Source organism: Myotis myotis, unplaced genomic scaffold (genome assembly GCF_014108235.1).
Source record: "Myotis myotis isolate mMyoMyo1 unplaced genomic scaffold, mMyoMyo1.p scaffold_m19_p_64, whole genome shotgun sequence".
In the NCBI taxonomy this organism is placed as follows: Eukaryota; Metazoa; Chordata; class Mammalia; order Chiroptera; family Vespertilionidae; genus Myotis; species Myotis myotis.
In genome coordinates this window covers 4981-32066 of record NW_023416373.1, presented here as the reverse complement: position 1 = coordinate 32066, position 27086 = coordinate 4981, and the positions used below count along the sequence as shown (strand labels likewise).

The following is a 27086-nucleotide window of genomic DNA, read 5'->3' as shown; positions in this document are numbered from 1 at the left end:
CACGTCCTAGGCCTGTAGCTTGCTTGGCAAAGGGCAATCTTTACCGTAACTGAACCTATTGTCTTTTACATTTACAGCCTGCCCATCTCCCAGGCGTCTCCTGCTGCTCCGTGTTTCCCACCCACAGAAATGGTGAGATGATTATTGTTTTTTCAGGCCACTTTTGGGGGGTAACAGGTTAGGCAGCCACAGGTCACAACACGTTCAGCTGGATGCTGGCTCTACTCCTTGCTGGCTAGGACCTGGACAGCAGGAGTCCTGGCCGAGCCAGGCTCCTCGCCAGGTAATCGGTGAGCAGGCGCCTTCCCCATGGGCTGGCCTAGCATCTGAGCCATGACCGGATGCCCACCAGTCCTGGCTGCCCATCTACCTCGTTCACCTATTCACCTGCTCACTGACCGGCATCTCCCACGTGAAAACGTGCCCTCACAAAGCCATCTTGCTCACTGAGCTACCCGAGTGCCTACAGGAGTGCCTGTCTCAGCAACTGTCCCAACCAAAATATGTTGACTGAAAACACAACTCACAAAAGCAAGTGCTCACTGTGTGCAAAAGTGAGGACGGGGCCAGGGCACAAGAGGCTGGAGGCCTGGTGGGCACTGGAGCCCCAACCCTCTAGACCAGGGGTCCTCAAACTTTTTAAACAGGGGGCCAGTTCACTGTCCCTCAGACCGTTGGAGGGCCGGACTATAGTTTAAAAAAAATTATGAACAAATTCCTATGCACACTGCATATATCTTATTTTGAAGTAAAAAACCAAAACGGGAATACAATATTTGTATTTGCATGTGGCCCGCGGGCCGTAGTTTGAGGACCCCTGCTCTAGACAGAGAGGTCTGAAGCCCAGGGGGCAGAGGCAGGCCTAGGATGCTGGGTGACTCCTCCCAGAGCTGCTGAGCGGTGGTCTCCCCACTGGGCAACACGCCCCACCCCCCAGTAGCCCTACCACCGGCTTGCATCCTGCACTCCTGTCAGCAAATGTCCAGCTCACCCCTAGCCGCAGGAGAGCTTCTGACCTTTGGTAACATACACTGCGCTTCAGTGCAGAGCAAGTGCAGGTGGCGATTCTGGTCTCAGGCTCTGCCCAGGGCTGGGAGGCAGCTCCTGCAGACAGGGCCCCTCTCCACGCTGCAGCCCAGAGGCCCCCGCCTCCGAGGGTGTCATGTTGGGAAGAGGGGAGACGAATGTAAGTCCAAGCAGTCCACAGCAGATAACCCCAGAGTGCTTTTCCGGTCCTGGTCTGAGGTGTAGCCATGTTGCTTTTAGAGCCTGGCTCTGAAACACGATAATGAAACCACAGGGCCCATCCAACCTGGCAGCCCTTTTGCAAAAATCGCTTAAAAAAATCAGTGGCAAAGGGAGAGAAGCTGAGCTTCAAAAAAGCACTTCAGTGGAGCACTCGCGCTCTTGCTCCCGGGCGCATGCTGGCAGTCTGACTCAGATAAACTTATAAAGTCTCAAAGCCTCCCCCAAGGAATTATTACAAAAGAATTACTATGAAAGTCCTAGGCAAGTTTGTTTTTTCCATTGACCATCCGCCACTTCCTTTCATTCGGATAGCAAGTCCAAACACCCAGAGCCCTTAGCCAGACTTCTGAGGTGCGAGGACTTGTCTCCCAGCGGCCATCACCTCGCTGTTGCTACCCCTCAGTCCTAGGAATGGTCCTTGCAGGTCAGCTCCTCATGCGTGCCCCTCAGTGAGAGCAGCGGCCCTGGCCAGCATTTACCCAGCATCTCCGTGGCCAGGGCTATCTGATGCACAAGGGCCTTGCACCTGCCGCTGGAGAAGGGTGTCATGCTGCCAGCAGGGGGGCTGGCGAGGGAAGGTGGTCACCACTGTCTTCACAAATGAGCGCTTAGCGGGTAGCATGGGCTGCAGTTCTGCGTGAGGTGGACTCTACACTCAACCGCTGATGTCCTCGCAGGAATCTCAGCCCTAATCGTGTTGGGCTGTGCCCTGCTGAGCCCTCAGAGGCGGAACAGACACCTCTTCACGCCCTGCCGGCGCCAAGAAGCCCCAGGCCGGCGGAAGGCGCACACTCTGCTCACAGTGGGGACAGGTGCTCACTGGTTTATTGAGACTCAGGGGGGTCGTCCCCGAGACACACATGTGCAGGGACACACCCGCTCCCCATGGCCCATCGATCCAGGTCAGCAGCCAGGGATGCTGCGTCGGTCAGAATTCTCACCAACTACCCACTGGAAGCAGCTCCCAAACCTGCCCACGCTGCTTCTCCTTTAATCACCCCAGGACACAGCCCGGGGAGACTCCCCGAGGGGGCAGGAAGGGAGAGGGTGTGGTGAGGCTGAGGGGAGAGGTGATGGCATCATATGGACGAACCAGGACAGCAAGGTCTGTGCCCAGAGGGCTGTATTTACAGGAGGGTGGGAGCCTGGCTTCTCCACTTCCCTCCCCTACGGGCCTGTCCTCCCCACACCCGCTCACTTGTAAAGCAAATGGACTCGACTCCCATCACAGCTCAGCCGGTCGGGGAGCTCAGGGGGGCCCCTGGGCAGGCCCCCAGAGGGGCCCGGGGGTGTGGGAGGGGGGCGCCGTGCGCGGAGCTGCTGCCGAGACTGGAGCTGGCGGCGCAGTTCAGAGACACGCTCCTCTTTCTGGAGGAAGGAAGATGGGAGCCGAGAGTCAGGGGGGGGGGTGGGGGCAGAGGAAAATAGAGGATAGAGGGTGGGCGGACAAAAGAAATGAAAATGAGAAACTGAGAAGAAAAGCCCAAAGGCCAAACTGGGGCACCATGAGGACGAAATCAGGCAGGAGAGAATGGGGAGGGGAGGGCAGCGCAGCGTCCAATCAGATCCCCTCGCCCAGTCTGAGCGCCTGTCACTGCGTGGCCCCTGGGCCCGTCCACCCGCTTTAGAGGAGGCTGTGCGGAGGGCTCCGGCCGGCAGAGCCCCCCGCCCAGCAGAGCCCTTCCTCCCCTGGGTCTCAGGGCAGGGAGTCCTCTCGCTGGGTCCTCCCTCCCCGCCTCCCCGCCTCCCGCACTCCTGGGCCTCACACCTCGGCGATGATCTTCTCCAGCTCCCGGTTCTCCTTCTCCAGCAGCCGGGACTTCTCTTCCTCGTGGTTGTTGGTCGAGGACCCCGTCTTCATGGTGTCCTGAGCCTCCGACTGCCATTCCCCTCGGGTGATCAGTCTGCGCATCTGGGGGCGGGTGTGGGGCGCCGGAGGGCCAAGCAAAGACCGTGAGCTACCGGCTTGGGGGGGGGGGGGGACCGGAAGGAAGGGAGGGGAGGGGAGGGGAGGCGGCAGGGAGCGGTCTGGGAGGAGCTGGTGGGAGACAGCGAGCTCACCTTGGGCACAAACAGCACCACCAGAGTGATGTAGGAGGAGAAGACGATGGCGAGAGAGGCGAAGGCGAAGGCTGCGTCCTGCTGGCTGGACAGGATCATGGTGACGGGCGCGGTGATGAGGCACAGGACCTGGGGGCGGGCAGGGCGTCTCAGGGGACGGCCCGAGCCAGGCTGCCCTTCCCCCAGGAGAGTCTGCGCTCAGGCTCCTGGTGGCCTTCCCCTTGAAAAGGACTCGCACTCGCGCACACAGACTGCCCCAAAGCAGCCCCCTCCAGTCCCGTCCCGCAAGGCCGAACCCTGAGCTCAGACACCCCTGGAGTCCCCCAGAGCACACCTGCGGGAACCTAGCCTCCGACTCCCCTGTGAGCCAGAGACAGGGCCGGGCTTCCGGTCCCTTCCCCACCGGCGGGGGCAGCCACACCCAACCCCTCCGGCGGATGTGCACACGGACATGGACAGACGGGGCCTTGTGCATGTCGGGTGCTCCACAGCCCCGAGGCGTCACAGCACCCGTCACTCCACCCGGGGTCCCCATCCTCCCAGGCCGCCCCCTGGGCCCATGCCAAGCGCCGGAGCTCACCGCCACGTTGTAGATGGCCATGCCCACCGCCCGGTGGTCATTGATCTTCTCGGTGGACACACTCTTGGTCTCATAAGCAAGAAAGATACCCAACAGCAGCAGCAGCCCCTTGTAGCCATAGAAAATGCCTGCGACAGCGGTGGGGGTCACTGGGCAGAAGCCTCGCGCCCCAGCTCCGAGCTCCCCGTGAACAGGGAGCCCCTCTCCGTCACCCTCACCTGCCCACCTTCCCGGCCTGGGCGCCAGGTCACAGGGGAAGGTGATGGTCATGACCCTTACCCTCCGGCTGGGAACCCAGCTTTGCATACTGAGGAGTCTGCCGTTTGTGGCCAGAGGAGAGTGAGCTGAAGGCGGAGGGACTGAAGCCCGCGGGCAGCCGGTGACGGAAGACGGAGCCCATCCCCAGGGCCCTCCCTCCCCGGGCAGGGGGGCACAGCTCTGCCGCGGCCCTTCCTCAGACCCTACGCTCCTCCCAGCGACACCGCTGCCCCCTCTCAGGGCAGTCCAAGACAGAAGGTCATAAACTGGGCTGCCGTCCCTCCAAGCCCCGCCCACACCCCCACCTCCACACCCCACACCCCACACACCGAGCCACGTGTTCATCTTGCGGGAGCTGCAGTGCTCCAGCTGCGGCAGGATGGACACATCGATGTCTTCCTTTGGCTCCTCCTTGGCGAAAGTCTAAAGGAGATGAGGCCGCAGGAAAATGGGTGTCATCCTATGCCCGCCCCCAACTCTGCTGGTGCCTGACTCCCAGCTCTGCCCCGTTTCCTACGAGACCCCAGTGCTGAGGCCAAATCCCACTCTAGGCCTGGACAGGCCCCCCACACCTTAGGGATGGCTACCCTCCCCACGACCCGGGGAGCGCACAGCCCTCCTGGCGCCGCTGCCCCGCTCCAGATGAGCCCTGGGCCTAGCAGCTCAGCCTGCAGCCCTGCCGCTCGGCCGCCTGACCCTGCGGTACCTCGATGGTCCGGTGCAAGGGGTCCACGATCTGCCACACGGCGAGAGTGAGGAGGTCCGTGCCCACCAGCAGGCCCACCGTGGCGTACAGTTTCCAGGGCTCCAGGGTCTGGCGGGTGAGCACAGGACAGGGTCACCCCTGGGCCTGGCGGCCAGGCACAGGGGAGGACGCCAGCACTCACCTTCCTCCACTCCTTCTTCTCCTCCTTCTTGGTGAAGACCGTGTGGACCCACCAGATCTTGGTGAACATGGAGCCGTAGCCCAGACTGAAGCCCAGGCCGAGGAGCCAGAGGCGGGCCTGGAAGGAGAGGGCGCTGGGGCTGCAGGGAGGCAGCCTGGGGGGGGGGGGGGCGGGGGAGGCACCAGGGAGAGTGGAGGAAGGGGCTCCCTACCTTCAGCAAACCCCTCCCATCCATCGTCTACTCTGCCACGAGGGGATCTTCCTAAAACCTCTGGTCTAATGCCAGTCACTTCTGACCGCTCCCCAGGCCTCCGCTCTGGCCTGTGACACTGCCCTGCCACCCTTTACTCCTCCAGCTGACAAACCGAGCCCCTCAATATTCAAACACCGCTCCTCTGCGTGTCCACAGCAGCCTGCACCCCGCTGCCTCCTCCCCCTGGAAGCGGCCTGCTGGTGGCCTGGGTGCAGGTGAGCAGACCCCTGTGCACAGCGTGGGCCAGAGATAGGCACCAGGCAGAGGAGAGGGGAGAGTAAGGTGGGCAGGGAACACGGGGTGTTTCCTACCAGCACAACACAGAACCAGAGATGCTGCGGGCAGCAGCCCTTCCCCACAGCGCCAGGCTCCTCCCTGCACTGCATCCCGAGGGCCAACCCCTGTAGCAGGGCTGCCTCCCCAGTCCCGGCTGTGGGTCCGGATCTTTGTCGTCATCCTTCCCATCCCCCAAGGCTCCACAGGAAATCCAGTTCCTGTTCTCAGCCCAAAAGCCAAGACAAGCCACGGCTGTCCCTCCGTGGGGACCCTGGCAGCCTTGGAGCCCACAGTGAACTGACAAGCGAGCTCCAGAATGAACGCACCTGGAGGCACAGGACAGGTGGGAAGAAGGCAGGGCCGGAGGGGAGCTGCGCCTCACCTGGCAGACAAAGGGGAACTGGTTTCTCCCGATGTGGTACCCGTCCAGCCCCAGGGGGAAGACGGCAGCCAAGGCCAGCGAGCAGCCCACAGCCGTCAGGTTGTTCAGGGTGGGCTGTGAGTTCTGGATGTAGCTGGAGCCCCGGCGGGAGCAAGGGAGAGGAAAGCAGAATCAGCCCCTTCTGAAGGGAGGTCAGTCTCCAAAGGCCACAGGACAAGGAAGACAGGCCTGGGCGGGCAGCAGAGCTGGGAGAAAGCCGACTGGCCTGGCCACTGCAGGGCTGGGAGGGCCTCCCGCCCAGACCAGCTCACCCCACCCCGAGCCCTGCCCGCCTGCCCGGCCGGCCCCTAAGCTGCAGGGACGGGAACTCTCTGGCTTCACCTTTCGTGCAGTGACCTAGGGAAGCGGTAGGTCAGTGAAAACCGACACGTGGCCTCAGTGACACAGGTTTGACTCTCTCCCTTCAATGATCACCATCTTGGAGAGGCAGACAGGACAACAAAAATGTCAGAAGATACACTTACCGGACGTGGGAGTTGTAGATGTTAAAAGACAGACAGACAACAGCTAGGACAATGCCCAAGCTGGAGAGAACCGAGACGGAGATAAAGAGTTTCTGTGACAGGAAGCGGAATGTCTTGATTACCAGGGTCTGGTCAGCAGGAGGAGACCCTCCTACAGGGGGAGGAGGGAGAGAGGGAAAGAAGGAGGAAGGAGGACCCAGGGAGGCAGGTGGACGGGGAGGCAGCGGCAGCTGCAGGCGGACAGCGCTGCGGGCCCGGCTCTCAGGCGCCAGCAGACATGCGCTCAGAGGGGCGGCTGCGCTGTCCACAGGCTGGCAGAGCCGGGCCTCATAGTCTTTTCTCTTATTGTTTGTCCCGTTTTCCTGTCTTTCTTGTAGGAAAGGGAAATGGGAAGGGAAAGGGGGGATAGCTGAGAAAATTATGAGGTTTCTTACAACTCAAATCAAAAGCTTTATGACTGTAGGATCATAAAGCTAAGAGCCTCCAAGCGTCTGGTCTGGCCTCTTAGCTCCAAGAAAGAGGAAAAAGCTGACCTGTGACTATTAGCCCTGGCTGGGGTATCCCCAAAGGTGTTTCCAGTATCGAGAGGAAGCTTAAATTTGTCAGAGTTCACAGGGGAAAAAGCTAATTTCACTGTGTAGCCTGGGAAAGGTGTAATTCAGGCCATGCAGCATTTATAGCCCGGGCCTGCCCCACATCCCAGGAAGTAGCAGCGGGGGGCCTCCCGGGGTGGCAGGCAGGCCCCCTTGCTGTGCCTCCGCCGTCCTCACGATGCCCGCCTTTGGTGTCTTCCCCACTCCTACTACTTTAGCCACCAAGCCCTCAGAGAGCGCCGCTTACTGTCCTCTTTAACGGTACGTTCCAGCAAACAACACTCCTCTCTCCTGGAGTTTAAGCAACTGCTTTCCTTCTTTTTTTTTTTTTTTTTGCAACTGCTTTCTTGACAAATAAAGAGGCAATTCCAGGCCTGATACATCAAGGCATCAGACATCGGGGAGACCCGAATGGAGTGCCCGTCTCCCACACCTGCCTGCCCCTGCCTCCAATCCCCAGTGACTGTTTCTAATAGTGCGTGCTACCAACTGCCTATTCCCTCTCACGATACACCAGCCGCCTCTGCCCAGATCTTGGACATTCTATTCCCTTTCTCTTCACCCAATCCTGGTCCACCCCCCGGAGCATTTCAACCTCATGGCACCTGCCACCCACCTTCATTCAAGTGCATGACGCTGCTCACGATTGTTCAGGGGATTGAAGGAAAACATAGATAGGACCACTTACCAATCCACTTATCTGTTTTCGACCAGGAGAGGTCATCCTTGGTGCTGTCATAGTAGCCGATCTTCTTGTAGCTGCCACCTGGGCAGACAATAGGAGCGCCGTGGGGTGGGGAAGACTACTTCCGGCACTCCCAGCCTTCCACTTCCCTAAGGCGGCTTTCTGTGGTTGCAACCAATTCCCTTCACCCGCGCCCTGAAGAGACTTGGAAGGGTCTGAGCGGTCACGTGGATGAGCAACCTGACGTAAAGGCAGTGTAAACGGTCCCACAGACCAATATCTGTATGTGGGAAGCCGCCATTCATCGCACAGCCCACCTCTCATAGCAAGATCTCTCTCCCTGTGGGTCCAGCTTTAAAGCGTTAAACATGTTTATCCTCCCTCTCGTGACAGAATCATGGCATCTGTTTTCCCAGTGGCTTCCACTTTCGTTTTATAAATTCCTCCCTTGTTGGTTGGCTTGGGTTCTAATTCCACAGATAAGTTGTACCTGCCTCTCAAAGTGCCGCCGAGTGCAACTCAGTCACTCCTAAGGTTCTATTCCAGACTGTCCTAGTTACCCTGCTCTCCCATCAAAGGCCGACTCGCGCCCCCTTCCCCATGGCCGCCGGCCATTCCCGCTCCTCCTGGTACAAAGAAGCTCTGAGAGAATGTGGGAGATGGGAGCCAGGAAGAAACTTTTCACAGGGAGCCAAGGAACGGCTCTCCCGGCCATGCTGAGAGGCTGAGCCGGGAGAGGTTGGAAAATTAACTCATGGGAGTTTTGCAAATACATAAGTGGGCCAAGCTATAAGAAAACATGACCTGGAAAAACCAAACTACACATACTAAAAAAAAAAAATTAAGAATGTTTACTTATGCTCTAGCCAGTTTGGCGCAGTGGATAGAGCATCAGCCTGCGGATCTAAGGGTCCTGGGTTCGAGTCCGGTTAAGGGCACATATCTTGGTGGCAAGCTCCTCCCCAGCCCAGGCCCTGGTCAGGGCTCGTGCAGGAGGCAACCAATCAATGTGTTTCTCTCACACTAATGTGTCTCTGTCTTTCCCTCTCTTCCACTCTCCATAAAAAAAAATGGAAAAATATCCTCAGGTGAGGATTAACAACAAAAAAGAATGTTTACTTATGTATGTAGGAAGAAAATTCTGTAAGTTCCCTTTAAAAACAACAGGTTTCTGCCCTGGCCAGTTGCTCAGTGGTTAGAGCATCGGCCCTTGGACCAAAGGTTCATGGGTTTGATTTCTGGTTCAATGGAGGCGTGCAGGAGGCAACCAATCAATGTTTGACCCTCGCATCGCTGTCTCTCTCTCTCTCTCTCTCTCTCTCTCTCAAAACCAATTTTAAAAATATGCTCATGAAATTAACGCTGAAAAAAAAATAGCAGGTTTCCTAGATTCAGCTTTCCTTGAGTCCATGGGTATGCAAATGACAGGTCAACTTCTCACCCCAAGCCAACAAAGGGAAACTCCTGAAATCAGAACGGAAGCCGACGTGGAACAGCGCACACCCCCTGAAGAGCACGACCACTGCAGCTCAGAGACACTCACCCACACACAAGCTGCTTTCACTATTACTGTCACTAGTATTAGTTAAAAGCTTGACGAACAGTTAAAAGAGAAGGTAGAGAGGCACCAAGGCCATCTTGTGATGACTCCTGGTTTCCTAGCCCAGCCCACCTGCCCCTCGCTTCCCCGCCCCCGCCCCCAGGCTCACCCTGGAGCTGCTCAATAAGCGTCCATGCCATCCGAGAGCCGCTGGCATCAAACACCACGTGGCCCTGAGGGAGAGGAACAGGCAGAGGCACAAGGGTGATAAAAGCAAGTGTGAGAGATCTCGGGACTCACGCTTTGAATCCTGGTGTTTTTGAAGCTAATTGAGGTTCTGAATGAATTCTATTTATGGCATTTGCCTGCATATAGGACATACCCCAGATACCCATACCCTGGATTTCAGAAACATTATTCTTTTGAGAAGCTTCACCATGAGATCTGGATGGAAGAATCCCCACAGAGCACCAGGAGCCTGGCTTCTGGGTGTGGGGCCTGAGCAGGTCGCTGAGTCCCTGGGTGGTTTTCCCACTTTAATGGAATAAGCAAACGACCTCTTTCCTCTTTCAAAGCCCTATAGTTCTTATCTGACAGACATATCTGGGCTGAAAGGAATGAGCAGAGGGCTGAAGCAATGGGACGGCCTTCCCCCTTCTAGTCTCAGGTGGGTTTGGGGTCCCTACTCCTTGGACTGAGACCAGCTGCTGCAGGGAGGCAGCTGAGAGGAGGCGTTTCCAGAGGGGCTCCCAGGAACACGCGTGTGGAGGGGCCACTGGCACTCACGGAGACGCCCTCGAAGGACGAGGAGTTCATCGCCCGGTAGATCTGGTCGGTGATGGTCTGGTTGTTGTAGTTGAAGTCTTCCAGGCGCACGCCCGCGTGGCCACCCCCTCCCGAGGTCTTGTTCAGGGCCAGGGCCAAGGCCCAGATGGCATCGTAAGCCAGCGGGGCCTCCTGGAAGCCCCCCGTCTCCTCGGGGTGTCTTTTCAGTCTCTTGGTCAGTTTTTCCACAAATTCCTGGGATGTCTAGGGAGGAAGGGGTTGGAGGGTGGGAGGCCGGGGTAACACCGCTTCTGGTTCCCCCATCTCGACTTGAATAGATGGTTTATGTTCATGTTGTCAGGTCGGGCAAATGTATACATAAAACCTTGAGCTACACCCGTGTCTGTTTTACATCTGAAGCCACTAGACTAGGGCAGGGAGCAGCTGGGACCAACACCTTCATGTGCACAGCTGCTCAGAACGACACACAGAGCTGACACCGCATGATAAATGGTGAAGGTTAGAATGTGGAGGGCAAAGCAAGAGAATGGCTGTGCTCTCAGCTCCAACCTTCCCAACAGAGCTCCCCGGCCACACAGCCCCTCCGACGCCCAAAGCCCCAGCGGCGGAGGCACCCAGCTTCCTCACGCGGCCTGTCCCAGGGCGCCTTCTCAGGGCCGGACTCCTGCCCCGCAGGCTTGCAGTTCACGGACTCGCAGACATCCCCTAAGCTTCAAGGTCTATTATTCAACCCCTACCCACACCCTTCCAGCCCTCTTTTTCTTGGAAATCTTTTTCCAAGAAAGCTAAGTAACAGAATGACAGTTCTTTTACCTCTGTTGTGAAATGGGTCAGAAACCTGAGTTTCCATACCTGGCAGTCACTTAGCTAGAGGATCAGAGGTGAATTCCCGTAAGAGTTTGGAGATGGCTCCCACATAAAGGAGAAAATCACACCTGCCCTTCCCTACCTCCTAAAACCACACTCAGTGGTGACTTCTCAGCAAGACACAGGTTCCAGGGGTGGGCAAACTTTTTGACTCGAGGGCCACAATGGGTTCTTAAACTGGACCGGAGGGCCGGAACAAAAGCATGGATGGAGTGTTTGTGTGAACTAATATAAATTCAAAGCAAACATCATTACATAAAAGGGTATGGTCTTTTTTTTTTTTTAGTTTTATTCATTTCAAACGGGCCGGATCCGGCCCGCGGGCCATAGTTTGCCCACCCCAGTAGGAGGTGTGCAGGATGCAGCTGATCGATGTTTCTCTCTCATCGATATTTCTAACTCTCTATCCCTCTCCTTTCCTCTCTGTAAAAAATCAATAAAATATATTTTAAAAAAAAGTCTTCATTCCCCATGCGGTGCCCACTTTTCTTTCTATTCAACTTTCTGGACACAAAGGAGTAGAAAACGCAAAGTCCAGGCAGTGTGGTGCAGTGGGAACAGCCTGGCTTTGCAGACAGACAGGCTGGCTCTCCTGCCCTTGAGGACAGGACCAGGCTCCACCCCTCTCTCCTTCCTCAGAACCCAGCACTGTGCCCTCCCAGATGGATGTCCACTGGATTAGGGCACTGAAGATGCTCTGTATGATTTCATGAGGGGTGTGTGTGCATGAAATACAGAATGCACAACTCCAAGAGTGAGCCCTCATAAAACTACAGACTTTGGGTGAAAACAATGTGTCAATGTAGGTGCATCAGTGACCACTCGGGCATGCTGACAGTGAGGGTTCTACGTGTGTGTGAGGGCAGGGACATGTGGAAAATCTCTGCTCCTGCCACTTATCTTGCTGTGAACTTGAGCTGCTTTAAGAAATAAAGTTAGGCCCTAGCTGGTTTGGCTTGGTGGATAGAGCGTCGGCCTGCGGACTGAAGGGTCTTGGGTTTGAGTCCAGTCAAGGGCACATGTCCAGGTTTTGGGCTTGATCCCTAGTAGAGGGCATGCAAGAGACGGCCGATCAATGGTTCTCTCACATCACTGATGTTTCTATCTCTCTCTCCCTCTCCCTTCCTCTTTGAAATCAATAAAAATATGTTTTTCTTAAAAAGATACTGCTCAGTGAATAGCTTTAAAAGAAAAACAAAGTATTTGTTGCCCAGCTGGTGTGGCTCAGTGGTTGAGCATCGACCTGTGAACCAGGAGGTCAGGGTTCGATTACTGGTCAGGGCACATGCCCTGGTTGTGGGCTCGATCCCTAGTAGGGGACGTGCAAAAGGCAGCCAATCAATGATTCTCTGTCATGTTGATGTTTCTCTCTCTCTCTCTCTCTCCCTTCCACTCTGAAATCAATAAAAATATATTTTTTAAAAACTATAAAAAAATAATACCTAAGACTAAAAGCTCAATTTTCCTCACTCCCTAACACTTCTCAGCACATAAGATTGAATCCTTAAAATCACCTTAGACTCCTTCAAATCACCAAATTTCTTAATTCTTTTGTTGAAATGTGTCATTAATCCCATGCATTCCTACACAGAGCACTGTTAATAGTAATAACAATAGCTAACATTTACATTGTCTGTAACAGGCACCTTCCTAAGGTACATGTGTCACTTACTTATTAGCCTTTAAATGAGGTGTATGGCCCTTTTAGAAATAAGGAAACTGACACAGAAAAGTTCAGCTGCCTGAAGGTGCATGGCTAGTGCGTGGCAGCAGGACCCACAGCCCGCGCCTGCGCCGAGTCCCTGAGCCCTGTGCTGCCCGGGCGCCCAGGCCTCGCAGAGCGCCGCTGAGAGGACGGCAGCGGCTGAGGCTTTTAAAAATAATTGTAATTGATTTTTCAGAGCGAGCGAGAGAGAGAAACATCAACTGCTGTTCCACTTGTATATGCGTCCTTGGATGCTTCTTCCTGTGCCCTGAGCGGAGATGAACCCACAGCCTACGTATCAGGACAAGCTCCAACCTGTCCTTCTGCCTCCAGGTCTATCCAATCTGCAGTTCACAGTAATCACTAAGTCAGAAAGTCACCCCAACAGGCAGGGACTCCCCCAGCTCTGCATGCTGTGCCCCTGCCCAAGCCCTGCCCCCCTTGCCCCCCCCCCCCCCCCCCACTGGCTCGGCCGCTGCTGGCACCCCTGAGCCCACATAACTAGTTACCAGAAACAGCCCCTCTTGGGCCAGCAAAGGTATGGCTGCCACTATTCAAATAAAAATGTTACTAGGCAGCTCAAGGAAAACAGAACAAAAGTTCCATAATGCATAGAAATTAGTTAAGTAACCAAGTGCAAATTTATGAAACTAATTTTCTAACAGCCCTGTCTGGCAGTTTCTATATGTAAGAGTGGATGCTCAACAGTGACCTAAAATGCATATAATGAGATAAGTTTTATTTTGTATTTTCTCCAGATCTGATGGCACCTCTATCGCTGTCAGAATTTACTCATTTAGCCCCAGCCTCTTTGGCTCAGTGGGTAGAGCCTCCACCCACAGATTGAAGGGTCCCAGGTTCAATTTCTGTCAAGGGCGTGTACCTCAGTTGCAGTCTCGATCCCCGGCCCAGGTCAGGGTGGGTGAGGGAGACAACCAATCAATGTGTCTCTCTCACATCGATGTTTCTCTCTGTGTCTCTCCACCTCCCTTCCACTCTCACTAAAAATCAATGGAAAAATATCCTCAGGTGAGGGTTAACAACAACAAAAAATTTACTCATTTTACTCACAATCTTGCTCCCACCGCCTGCTTGCCCCTCTAGCCCAGAGCCATCACCATTCTCCCGAACCGCTCTCACCCACTGCGCACGGCTGGCTCCGAAGCCGGGGCTTCTCGGTGCCGCACGACTGGCCTTTGCAGCAGGATAGCTCTTTGTTGCAGGGGACTGTCTGGCACATGGTAGGATGTTTTGGAAGCATCCCTGGCTTGTCCACTAGACAGCAGTTGTGACAACCAAAATCACCCCTAGATATTGCAACCTCTGGTTGAAAACCACATCTCTAACCAATGGTACTCAAAATACGTCCCCAAGCCAGAAGCATCAACATCCCCGGGAATTTGTCAGAGATGTAAATCCAGCGGCCTACCCAGACCTCCAGAATAGGAACTTCCAAGGGAAGAGGCCAATAATCTGCATACTAACCAATTTCCAGGTGGTTCTGGGAGCTCGTTTCAGGACTATTCACCTAGATTCAAGGCCACCAACTCAGCTCCTTTTCTAAGTCGCCGTGACTCTGGGCCCCGAAGACCAACCCTTGCTTCTGATCCACCTGCCTTGTCCATTTAACTCGCCTATAATCCCCTCCCTAGTTAGGCATTACGGCTGCTTCTCCCCTGGTGCTGCAGGCTGCGGAGCAGGCCTGGTGTCACTAGAGCCCTGGGAGCTCGAAGGCAGGCAGCATCTTTCTCTAGAGACCAAGAGAAAGAAGACCTCCATCCAATGGACAACTCACCGGTCAAGTGACCTTTCAGAATTTTTCCAGGGAACTTTTCAACCAAGATGCCTTACACATAGAATCCCTCAGACTGTCCCAGGACAGTGTCCATAGCAGAGTCCACATGACAACTGGCCCTTCAGCACAATCCACGGCCAGAATAAACTTCTCGAATCTTCTTTCGCTCTCACTCAAAAAGAGTGTTAGCCAATCAAAGTAGGAATTTTTTAGTCAGACTTCCTGGTTCCCTGGAAGGTGATGGGGACACGGGTTTGGAGCGAGCCTGCCCACCAACAGTTACATGACCTGAGACAAGTATGTCACTACCCTCTGTGAGCCTCAGTTTCTTGGCCTATAAAATGGAAATGAAAAACTAACATCAGAGTACTGCTGTGAGGATCACTAAAATTATGTATCAAGCTCCTGGTTTACTACACAAAAGCAATTACTACCAGAACTTTGTTTTAATGAGATATTTGGGGGTTTTATAACCATTAACTCACCCTCAGCTTGCTGCCCAAAGCAGGCATTCCAGACCTGGGACCGCCCTGGGCACAATAAGCAGACACTTAGGTAGTCCTATCCAGCTCACCCAAGACTCTGTATTCCTTATGCTGTAGTGCCTTGCCCTGGCTGGTGTGGCTCAGTGGACAGAGCGTTGGCCTGCGGCCTGAAGGATCCCGGGTTCGATTCCAGTCAAGGGCACATGCCTGGAATCCCCAGTAAGGGATGTGCAGGAGGCAGCTGATCAATGATTCTCTCTCATCATTGATGTTTCCATCTCTCTCTCCCCCTCTCCCTTCCTCTCTGAAATAAGTAAAATTAAAAAAAAAAAAAAAAGATGTAGTGCCTCTTGCCCTCACACCCTCACCTGTGGCCCTCACCTGCAGGGTTGGGGCTAAGTGACTTCAAAAGTCCCCTTTGCACCTGCAATTCTAGGAGGATTATCCAGAGCAGCACCGGGAGCACTGCTGATTGAGCACCAGCTGGAAAAAGCTTTGGAGTCACCAAGAAAATAAACTATATTCACGCCCAGAATGGTGCTCCTTAGAGGCGTGCTTGCGTGTGCAACACCTGTTATTATTAACACCTCTCCCTCATCTCACTTCTTTTTTTTTTCTTTTAAATATATTTCATTGATTTTTTACAGAGAAGAAGGGAGAGGGATAGAAAGTCAGAAACATCGATGAGAGATCGATCAGCTGCCTCCTGCACGCCCCCCAGTGGGGACGTGCCCGCAACCAAGGCACATGACCTTGACCGGAATCGAACCCGGGACCCTTGAGTCCGCAGGCCGACGCTCCATCCACTGAGCCAAACCGGTTCAGTCCTCATCTCATTTCTTGCCAACAACTCGTTTCCATGGTAACAGCCCTTCCACTCATCAGACCACCCTCATTGAACCACCCCACTGCCTCTCTTTCTTGCCCAAGGAAGTCAGAGCAGAAGTGGAATCCAGAGGAAACGATATAAACAAGTTCAAGGTGGGCACAGGCCCCCTGCGCCCCTGTATCTCCAAACTCCACACCTGCTCCCCTCCCCTTCAAGGCTCCCTCAGGGCTCCCCACCTGCCCAGGTCCGGCCGCTAAGTCCCCACACTCTCACCATGTTGGAAATGCTGCGGGTGTTGGCAGGGTTCAGCATGACAATCTCAGTGGTGATGTGGCCCTCCACCGCCTCGGTCATCTCGTCCACTGTGCAGTTGATGGACGGGTCATAGGTCTTGAACCAATTGTCCGCGTACCAGCCAATGAGGAACCACACATACTTCTTCCCGAAGAGCCGCTCCTTGTACACCTGGATGCAGAGGAGGAGGGCTGGGTCTGTCACTGTTTTCTGGTCCTGTCTCGTATGTCACTATCCAGCCTCTGGGGAATCAGAGAAGGGCCGAGAAATGAAGAGAGAAATCTACAGGTTTGGGGCGGGGAAGAGGAGAGGCTCGCCGCCTCCTCCTAAGCTCCTCCCAGTCTCCGGCATCGCCCAGCCCGTAGGAAGGACCGGAGCTACAGGCCCCCGGAAACAGGAAGGGGTGGAAAAAGAGAGCTGGAGAGTGTCATGTGTGTGAGAAGCCAAAGATGGAGTCAGAGCCAACCGCCTGGGACATCATGTGAACCATCACCTCAGACCATCTGCTGTCAACTTCAGCAGAGCCATGCCCAGGGCCAGAGCCCGCCCAGGCCCTCCCTCTCCAGACTCCAACTCCACCTCACAGAACACTTTGCGGGCTTCAGTCTCATAGAAAAGTCCCACGATGATGCGGGCGTCCTGGCGCTGCAGGAAGGAGGGAGAAACAGAGTTCTGAGCGGGTGAGTGTCACCTGCAGCGTGGAGACAAGCTTCCAGGAGAGGCTACCGTCTCACAGAACCGAGGTGAGGTGCCTGACGGAGGCGTCAGCCAAGGCCAGGGGATGCCTATTGCAATCTCTACGTGTATCAAATCCACATGCTGGGCACCTTAGGCTCACACCCGTCAATGTCAGCTACATCTCAATGTAAAAACAAAAACCCAACATCCCCCCACCCGGTTCTTCTCACCAACCCAAACTGTGGCCCTGGCCATTCTCGGCCACCCCACCTTCAGGTTCTTGACAGGCACAGCTGGGTCTGAGAAGAAACTCTGGCGGAAAGTAATCTCAATTCCAGCCTCCTTCACGCGCTCCTCCAGATCATCCAGAGTCTTCAGCAGGAATGAGAACAGAAACACAGGTGCACAGGAGGTGAAGACCAGAGATCTGGCTGGGATCGCACACCCACAGGGAACAGTGTGTGAGCCTTCCCCGCCAACATCCTCTGCCCTGGGCGGGAGTGGTCAGAGGACGGCCCCTGGAGCCTCAGGAGGGAGCTTCCAAGCAAGGAGGTGCACAGGGAGCCCCCCTGCACCTCTGTGTCCGACAGATCACCCCACTCCGCCCTCTCACCACTGACAGCAAACATGGGGGAAGGAAACAGGAGCCATAAAAGACAAGGCAGGGCCTGGACAGGCGGGACGATGTCAACCTCAAGAGGCACGTGAGCAGACAGTCAAAGGACAGAAAGGAGCGTCCTGAATCACTAAGAGATGGGGGGGGGGGGGGGGAGGGTTAAAGGGCCATGAAAGTGAGAGTAAAGAGAGGATTCAAAGAACATAATAAAGGAGAAGAAACCGACTGTCTTCTCTCCCTCAGAGCTCCCCTCCCCTCCACCTGGCCTCGTCAGCATCCTTGAGTCAGCTACCTGACCCATGTTCATACTTCTCTCTCTGTCCCTGTCTCCATCTTTCTCTCCCTCCCTCTCCCTTGCTGTGCCTGTGCCATCTTCATAGCTCCACCCTCTGCTCCCATTCACACACACACACCAGCCCTTGGAGTGCGCGGACCCTGCTGCCTCCTAGGGTTCCTACCGCACATGTTCTCCTTATTATGTCCCGACTTTGGAGTGAACCTACTTTGGTAGAACGGGATCACTTGGGGACTACCTGTCTGGGGAACAAGGCATCAAAGGGGGGAGCCCTAAAACCACAAGGTTGAAGGATCCTGAAAATTCAAGGTGCTCATTCCTCTGGCATAGAAAGTACATGCATTCAACCCCCGGGAATGTGTTCTCTTGTGATAAAGAATCCAGGTCTCTCCCAGAATGAGTCCCAGGTCACCCCTTTCCGCCCGGAGCTGGAGCGGGCGCCCGCTGCCCAGTAACCCCTCACCGACGTGAAGACTTCGGTGGTCTGCTGGATGGTGGCGATCTTCTTCCAGCCCCACTTCTCAAAAAGCTTCACACGCGTAGGATTGTGCAAGGTGGCTGACGGGTGAGTTCGAAAGAACGTAGGGAAGCGCTGCCGGTTCGACAGGGCTGGTGAGCTGGAGCCATAGGAAAGCTACGAGGGACAGGAATAGGGTGACAGGGACGTCATTCGACAGGGACGTCATCCATGGGCTCCGCCAACAGCTGCCCAGAGCGTCTCCAACTCTGCCCACTCTCTCCAAGCACCTCTGCCCCGCCCTAGGAACGCCATGGTCAAAGGCCTGTACACCCTCACCGTCTGATGCCAGCGCCTTCTAGTGGCTGCGGAGGGTCGGGCCTGGTGCTAGGAGGCCGATTAGTTCAGGTCTGCAAAGGGCTCTGAATCTTGGAAGCCATCCTCTCAAATACACCCAAAAAAACGGCTGGCCTCTGGCCCGCCCCCACTCACCACAATGAGATTCCACATCCTGGCGGCCTCTGCCACCAGCGTGGAGACGGAGCTGCAGCCCGGCATGAGGATGATCTTGATGGGGTCGTTGTAGAGCAGCTCATACAGGTACTTGGTGGCCTGGCCTGGGTCACACTAAATGGGGGGAGACCGTGAGGGTTGGCTCCCCTAGCATCCTCCATCCCTGTAACTCCTACTCCATTTCCCCCCAAAACCGAGTTACTTCCCCCAACTACCCACCCCTCTGCTGAAACCCTTTTGTCATTATTGCCATGTTCTTCTCCCTCTGAGCGTAGTCTCCTATCTTCTCGGTTTCCCTCACCCGTTAAACAGCTGCCTTCCAGCGGCTGCTTACCCATACCCTCCTCCACCTGCAGTGCCATGTCCAAAGCTCACCCAGACCCTGGCCACCTTCCCTCCTCCAGCTCACCCAGACCCTGGCCACCTTCCCTCCAGCATTCCTGCTTCCTACCACGTTTCTACGCTCCAAACATGTATGCGTAGAAGAGTCCGAAGGAATATGAATAAACTCTCCCCGCGTCCCAGGCAGCCTCCTCAAAGCCATTTTATGAAAATCCCTCCCTCACATCTGCAAACTCCCTCTCTCCACCTTCCTTTTTCCTCCCTCTTCTCTTCACTGGGCCAGTGACACAGAGCACAGAAGCAGGCGCACTGGGGGGCCAGCTCAGCATCCAGCCCTCCTGCTGGGCCTGACCTTTCATGGGTCCATCAGAAAAAGAGACACTCGGGGCAGCCATGGGTGAAGAAACAAAGAGGAGGAAGAACTGGGGAGAATAAATAGAATGACTCTCAAGCAACGAGATGACTTTTAGGGGTGCCTGAGGAGGGGCATGGGGATGGGGAAGTAAGCACGCAGAAAGCCTGAAAAGAAAAGAACGCGGGGGGGGGGCCTCTCTGCCCGCTGCCTCCTGCTGACAGATGACCTTTCAAAAGCTGCTGGAGCCCCAGGGAAGCCAGGCCAGAGGGACACAGACTGGAGGCTCAGGGGACAGAGGAGGGTGAAGTGGGGAGCGAGGTGCAAGGAAATAAAGGCCCCCTAAAGCTTGCTCACTCCCCACTGAGGCCTGACCTCGGGGACACTGTGGGAGCTGCAGGGCAGGGGGGGGAGGGGCTGGCAGAGTCTGAAGCGCCACCTGCCCCCACGCCAAGGGCAGTGCTCAGTGTCCACTCAGTGGCTGATTTTTGAAGCAGCTTCTTCCCTCCCACTGGGTCTCCCAGGAGCTGTCACTCCTGCCCCTGCCCCAGCTTCCCCAAAGCTCCTCCATGCCCCTCCCCGTCTGAAGGAAGGTGGTTAGGAACGAGGACATACAACACGGAAGATACATACAAAGAGGGCGATGCGTGCTCCTCAATGTCTCTTCCTTGGTGCCCACATCCCTCCCTGCTGCTTCTCACACCCTCTCCCTTCCACACCCAAAGCAGCCCGCAGGCTTCCTCCCAGCACACCTCCCGCCCAGCTCCTCTGCTCCGCTCTCGCCAGGATCCGACACACCCGTGTGTCTGCCTGTCCGTCTCCCCGCTGCTACTTCCTCCTCCACCTCCCTGCTCTCAGGTCTCCCCACCTCCGGGGCCTCAGTTGGTCTGGTGGGTGCATCTGCACTCCCCGCACGCCCCACCATAAAGCCCACACCACCCTTCCTGGGCTCCCACCGCCCACAGCAAAGTGCTTCTCTTGTCCTCCGAAGCTGGGCCTTCCCATCAGCTGACCCTCTTCCCGCCCTGCGGCTCCCAGTCCAACACGCACTCTCTCCCTGTGCCCTGTTGCTCTTCCCACGCACATCGGGGCTTCGCTGCACAGGCCCCGCAAGGGCAGGGTTTCTTGGTAAGAATGCAGGTCCTTGGGTCCATCCCTAACCCAGGAGTTAGACTGCACATTGAGCGGCCTGTGGTGACCCTTAGGGATGCTGAAGTTGGAGGGTCACTGTCAGAGGACCTCAGGTTCTGGCTCCAAGCTCCGGACAGCCCTTGCGCTCTCCCCACTCTGCCCTCCTCGCTCACTTACCTGTGCCTGGGTGTAGATTACGGCAGGAACAGAAACCCTCAGCACACCCCAGGGCGAGGTTGCCAACCCTCCCCTCTGGGCTCTGTCTCACTCCCGGCACAGGTCAGAGATCAGTGTGAGCCGCCAAGCTTCCCTCCTCCCGGGGCCACAGCCGTTGAGTCTCTGAGGGCCACCCCTACCACACCTGGACCCAGATTTCCTTCCCTTCCCTGCTCCCTCTCCTCACCTCTTACCCCACATCCCCTTTCCCGGCTCACATCTTAGAGCCACATGCTGTGAAGCTGTGAAGACTAGCTCCAGACCCAAGCTCCCAGGACCTGCCAGCTCTCCCTGCCCCGCCTCCTCCCAGCCCCCGCTCAGGCCCGGCCCCCCCCCCCCCCCCACCCCCCGCCAGCCCCTGTGTGCTGCTGTGCCCTGCTCCCCAGCCCCCCACCCCCGCCACTGCGGGGGCTCCCTTGTGGGCCTCTAATCCAGTTCATTCTCCTAGCGCCTCTGACCACCAATGAGCCTTCCCAGCCACACATTCCTCAGCCCCGCAGCCCGGGAGTCCTGCACGGCGGGCTTGGAGGGAGGAAGTCAGATGGGACTCACAGTGACCCTTCTGGTTTTTGTGATAAAGGAACTCCAGAGCCCAAGTCCCTCAAAATGTTCTTCGTTTGGTCCCTATTCCTTCCAGCTCCGACCTGATGCCAAGATGGACCTTGCTCCCGGGGTAAATGTGAGCCCCATCCAGTTCCTACCTCTGACGCCCCCCCCCCCCCCCCCCCGCCCATCCCAGGGTCAGCTCACTCCCCAGAGGACCTGGATCAGCTGGTCCCCTAAATCCGTCCAGCTTCCCCAAGCCCAAGCACGTCCGTGGGTCTCTGGGAGCAGAAGGGTCTGCCTTGCAACAGGGCTAACTACTGTGAACCCCTAAACCCTCATCCTGAACCCCCAGCCCCCGGGAATCCCACACCGCTGCACTCCCAGCCCTTCTCTTGCTGGTCACGTGGGAGGGGTCGGCCCGGAACCAAGTGGTCGGGACTGAGGCCCCCAGACCCCTGCCCCCCAGGCCCGGGGCTACCTGGCTGTCGTGGTGGATGAGCTTGAGCTCATAGTCCGGCAGGATGTCCCTGCGGCTGTTCACGTCCTCCAGCGCCATCTCCACGGCCGGCTGGCAGGCCTGGCCCCCGGGCCAGCCCCCGCTCATGGGAAACAGCGCCCCGATGTACACTGCGCGCCGTTCTGCGGAGGGGCGCGGGGGGACCCGCGGATGAGGCCGCGGGAGGTGGGGCGAGTGGGAGGCCCACACCGCCGGAGCCACCCCCACCGCCATCGCCACCAGGAGCGGCAGCGGCCACCGAGCCCGGGGAGAGGCGCCCCCCGGACCCATGGCGGGGAGGGGCGGCAGGCAGCGGCTGGGGAGCGCGCTCAGGGGGGACCCTGGTCCTGGGGAGGGCTGCGGAGGGGGTGCCGCGGAGGCGCCTCCATCCCTGGCTGCGTGGGGCGGAGGGGACTAGGGCCTCGGGGAGGCAGGGAAGATGGGCTCCCCACGCCCCCGGCTCCAGCTCCGCTCCCGCCGCCGCCGCCGCCGCCGACTCTCCTCGCGGACTGACTGACCGACCGACCCGGGCGGGGGGGACGCGGCTGGGAGGGGCTCTGACGTCACGGAGCTGGGGGCGGGGGGGGGGGGGCGAGGTGGGAAGAAGGGGGCGGGGAAGGAGGCGGGCTCTGCGAACGGAAGGACCCCGGAGCGGAGGGGGGGCCGGGGGGAGAAGGCGACCCCCTGGGAGGAGGAAACGGACGTGGGGACGTGGGGGGCAGGAAAGAGGGGAGCAGCGTGCCGTGCAGGAGGGCGGAGGGTGCCGGGAGGCAGGAGCGCGGAGGGGAGGGGAGGAGGGGGGGAGGGGAGGAGGGGGGGAGGGGAGGAGGGGGTTGGAAGGGGCCGGCCACAGAGTGGGGGTGCTGGGAGCGTGTGGGGGAGGGGAGGGAGCGCGCCGGGAAGGAACGAGACAGTGGGGGGGGGGGGAGGGAACGAGAGGGAAGGGGGGGAGGCCGTGAAGGCGCCGGGAGGCGCCGAGGTGCGGGGAGAGGGTTGGGGAAGCCGGGGAGGAGGGCGGGCGGGCGGGCGTCCTCAGGTGAATCCCGGGGAAGGGCGGGCAGGGCAGGGCAGGAAGGTGCTGGGACCGGGGAGCCGAGGAGGACGGGACGGGTCTCCGCGCCCCCTGCCGGGCGGCGCAGTCTGGGAGGAGGCGGCGCCCGGGAGGTGCAGCCAAGCGGGGAGGCGGCCGCGCAGAAAACCGGGACTGGAGGCGGAACCCGGTAGGCGACGAGGGGCTGCGGACGGTGGGGGCGGGGGAGGACCCGGATCCCGTCCCCGCAGAAGCCGCCGGCCGCGGGTGGGGGGCGGGGTGGGCGCGTGGGGTTTCCTCTCACCTGAGTGCGGCGGTCGGGTCACTGGCAGCGGGAGAGACGGGATCAGAGAAGAGTTACCACGGGCGCCCGGCTTCCCCGGCCTCACCCCCAGCCCCCCACCCCTGTCCGGGCCGGGGGCGGGGAGCGGGAGCCCGCCTCTCAGGGGAGGTGCCGGGGGAGGAGAGCGAGGCGGACTGTGGGTCAGGACTTGGGCTTTTTTACTTTTCGTAGGACGACAGAATTTGAGACAGAAATGCCTACAGTTAAGACATGGGCAGATCCTGATTGGTGGAGCCTAAATATGATCAATTGTGGGAGTCTCTCTTTAAGAGAAAACAATTACAAATACAGTTGCTTTTAAGCTATTGCTGTTAAAATATCCTATGCATTTTACAAAACACCTATGGCCATGCGGACACATTGTTAGAGCACAAGGATCCCGAAGCTTGCCTCATTCGCTTCGTGGTTAATCCAGCCTCGGGGACTCCTACTTGCCAGAATGGAATGACAAACTGCAAGCAGAATAATGGAGTGAGAACCTGAGGATCCGAAAAGAGTCGAAAGTGTAGGGGAAGCGAAGGTGTGCCTGCCCGCCAGGGAGGAGGCTGCGGGGGAGGTGGGATGCCGGGGAGGCCTGCAGGCCTGGGCGGGGAAGGGCTAGGAGGGTGCCCGGAGCGAGGGCGGGAGGCTGTCTGGGCCGGGCAGAGGCTCCTCCTTGTGCTCTGACAGTTCTGCCCCCAGTTTTAAGCCTTTTTAATTTTATCCTGATAACTTTCCACCCAGATATTCTTCCCAATCTTACCAACTTCTCTAAGTATGACATGATTTATTTCTGAGTCTGTACAATAATCCAGTTATGCAATAAATGGGGAGGGGTTGGTTCTAGACGAGGTTTATGCATAGAAAGTTCAAAGTTTAGAAAAAGGGACTGGAGCTAGGAAAACTGGGGTATTTAAACCTTAAGGAGGGTGATGGAGGGTGAGGTTCACAATGGAGAAGAGGAAAGGTGAGGCCAAGCACTGGGAGCAGGAGACAGAAGAGGAAGGTGCATAAAGGAAGCTCCACCCAACTCCGGCTCCCGGGGAGCGGCTGCTGCGGGAGGGGCCGGGACCCGTGGGTGAGGAAGAAGCTGAGCCTCGGCCTCGGCCTCCCCAGAGCCCTCCTTCCCCCCACCCACTCCCAGCTCAGGCGGCAGGCAGGCAGCGGCCCCCTCACCCTGGCAGTGGGGCTTGGGGCTGCTCCACTGGCCCTGACTACACGTGCTGCGGGACACCCCCGCCAGGTGGAAGTCAGGGTCACACCGAAAATCCACCCGGGCTCCGTCCAGGGCTGGGAGGTCCCCGCCCGTCAGGAACACCTTCCCATTTTCCAGCATCAAATAAGACTTGGAGCAGATTCGGACTGTGGAGAGACATGAACAGAGGCAGGGTGAAGAAGGCTCCTGCCCTTAGAGAGCAGGCGGTTGAGCTGTGGATTGGGGCCCACAGGCATCGCACAGTGCAGGAAATCAGCGCAAAAGGGATCGGTCTCCGGCTTCCAGGCCCCCCTTAGGCCTGAAGCACCCACACATTCCCAGGGAGAAAAGGAAGAAGCACTGCCACGTAGGGACCCAAGGTGGAGCTATAAGCACGGAAAATGCACTCCTCAGTGGGCGGTTCTGGCTGCGCGATGGGAGGAGGCAGGTGACTTGAGATGCGATCACATTTGCCTTTCGTGTTTTACCTGCTTGTATTCATGCTAGACGGGACTCTGTTTCTTGGGGGTGCAGTCTCTGCATTAGAGACAGGTATTCGGAAATGTGATAAATCATTTTAGAATGTTTTTGCATAATCTGCCACTAATAGTCCTTGAAGAGAATAAACTCACAAGATGAGTAATCAGGTTATGGGATCAATGTGCGGCGGCCTGGGGAGGAAAGGTGACGGCACGGCGCAGGCTGCTAGCCGCTGCCTCTCACTGCGCACGGCAAGTCCCTCCTGCAGCGCAAGTGTTTGTGAACTAGTTGCACGAGTCCAGGTGCCGGCTCACCCACGGTAACGCTAGAGTCGGAGGCAGTAAGAGGAATGGTCTTGACCAATGAGGGGCACTGGGAGGCTACTCACCACAGCGGCTGGGGGTGTCCATCTCTGTCCAGGAGCCGTTGGCCAGGCACTTGCGGACCTTGGGCCCCACCACCTCGCGCTCTCCGCGGCACACGTACTCAATCTCGTAGTCCACGGGCAGGAAGCTGATAGCCTTCACCTGGTCCCGAGTCAGGCCCCGGTACCTGATGCCCCCTTCCCAGGGCGGGTGTATGATCTGGCAACCTGAGGGGAGTGGAGGGTTGGGGGGGAGGCGAGTCAGCCGCGGGGAGGAGAGGCTAGGGCGCGGTCCCCGGGCCGGGAGGACGGGGGTGGGGGTGGAGGCGGGAGGGAGAGGGTACCCCGCAGAACTCTGCTCATAGAACCCAGAAGTGGGGAGGAAAGGAGCCGGTCGGTAAGGAGAAAAGTAACGGAGAGATCGTGGGGGGGTGATGTGCGAGTGAGCCGGGAGGACATCTAGTTGAATCAGGATGTGAGAAGCTCTCACGAGGCCACCTGGGAGGGCTGGGAGGACCAGGAAAGGGCAGGGCTGGGTGGCGACGGGGGCCGGAGCGGGCGGAGCTGAGGCCTCGCGCGGGTCGCAGGGAGGGGCCCAGCGGGCGACCGGGTGGCCGAAGGGCAGCGGGAGTACAGGGGGGCAGGCTGGCGGGGCCGGAACGAAGACCCCGAGGGCTGGGGGTGGGGTGCACCTTCCGCGCTGGCGTTGGGGGTCTGCGCCCCGCCCGCGTCCTGCGGGCCGAGGAAGAGCGGCGCCAGCAGCAGCAGCAGCAGCAGCGGCGGCGGCGGCATCTGAGCGAGAGGCGGCGGCGTGAGCCCCGCGGGGCCGGCACTGCGCGCCGGGCCGGCCTCCCCGTAGCCTCCGGGCTCCGACCCGCTGCGCCGGGAACAGGAGGCTCCCCGCGAGGAGGCGGGGGCGGAGCTGGTGGCCAGGGGCGAGGGGAGGACGCCGTCCCACCGCCCGCAGCCCCCCCCACCCGGGCCTCCGCCCTCGCGGGGCTCCACCTCCCCGCCCCCGCCCCGCCCCGCGCGCCCGGCCCCGGCGGCCTCCCCGCCCCGGCCCGGCTCTTACCTCGGCGGCGGCCCAGCTCCCCCGCGGTCCCCGCCTCAAGGCCCCAGCCCGGCCGCTCCTCCCCGCTCCCCTCGTCTGTCCCCCACCTTCCTCTTCTCCACCTTCCCCTCCTCCCGACCCTCCGGCCCTGGAACCCGGGCGCCGCCGGCCTGGCTCTCGGCCTCTTCTCGTTCCCGACCCCACCCCCGTCTCTCCTTCCCCGCGGCGGCGGCCGTGGGAGCGGGGAGCCCGGAGCGAAGGAGGCGGCGCCGGGGACCGGGAAAGCTCGGGCGGAGGGAAGAGGGAGGGCTCGGAGGGAGGCCGGGCGGAGGGAAGAGAGGGGAGAGCGGCGAGGGCCCTCCCACTGCCCGACCGGGACCGGCGCCCCGCCCCGCCCCACCCCCACCCCCGCGGGGAGGCGCGCGCCTGGCGGGCCCTGCGCGCGGGAGCGGGGCTGGCGCGGAGCCGGGGAGCCGGGCCGCGGAGAAGGTGGTGCACAAAGGGAGGCAGCTCGGAGCTGGGTGAGGAGAGAGCCAAGGGCCTGCAGGCGCCGGGCGGAGGGGAGGGAACGGAGACGTCTGGGTCCGGCGGCGGGAGCGGGCGCGAGGGGGCGGGGACTGAGAGCCGGGGCCATTCGGGCCGCATTGCTGCGCGGACTGGAAGCCAAACACGGGAGGGGGCTACCAGGGGAGGAAGGAGGCAGGAGGTTTTTAAAAAGCAAAGACAAGAGTCTGCGGAGGAGGGCCGCAACCCGAATCATTTCTGGGTCCCGCGGGGCCATCGGTGCTTCCCGGCGGAGGAACCGCTGGCCTCTCGGGAGCAGAGGAGCCGGGCCTCGGGGGCCCTGGGGCCCTGCGCGGGGCTGGGGAGAGGAGCCGGCGTCGGATGGGCCCGCGAGGGGCGGGAACCAAGCACTGTGCGGCCCATCAGCGCCGAGGGCTCAAGCTTCACGTT

The 27086-nt window shown here is 58.5% G+C and overlaps 1 protein-coding gene across 4 annotated transcripts; it reads right to left on the bottom strand.

Moving 5' to 3' along the window:
- Positions 1-2055: 2055 nt before the first annotated feature.
- Positions 2056-26481, bottom strand: GABBR1 (gamma-aminobutyric acid type B receptor subunit 1). 4 transcript variants are annotated; one of them, XM_036315904.1, is made up of 23 exons: positions 26154-26471; positions 25774-25873; positions 25106-25309; positions 24219-24404; positions 23025-23045; positions 21673-21833; positions 18587-18721; positions 18101-18271; positions 16997-17098; positions 16628-16693; positions 16028-16219; positions 10074-10316; positions 9457-9520; positions 7751-7828; positions 6470-6620; positions 5946-6078; positions 5035-5151; positions 4854-4961; positions 4477-4570; positions 3890-4017; positions 3310-3438; positions 3017-3160; positions 2443-2616 (listed from the first exon to the last, which is right to left on the bottom strand). In XM_036315904.1, the coding sequence occupies exons 2-23, from the start codon at positions 25871-25873 to the stop codon at positions 2443-2445; spliced, it is 2901 nt and encodes a 966-aa protein (XP_036171797.1). In that variant the 5' UTR covers positions 26154-26471. The 4 variants fall into 4 exon arrangements, with proteins under 4 accessions (XP_036171798.1, XP_036171800.1, XP_036171797.1 ...); XM_036315905.1 differs by lacking the exon at positions 26154-26471 and having other exon boundaries at positions 2056-2616; XM_036315907.1 differs by lacking the exons at positions 25106-25309; positions 25774-25873; positions 26154-26471 and adding an exon at positions 23454-23515 and having other exon boundaries at positions 2056-2616; positions 24219-24234.
- Between the last annotated feature and the right edge of the window lie 605 nt (positions 26482-27086).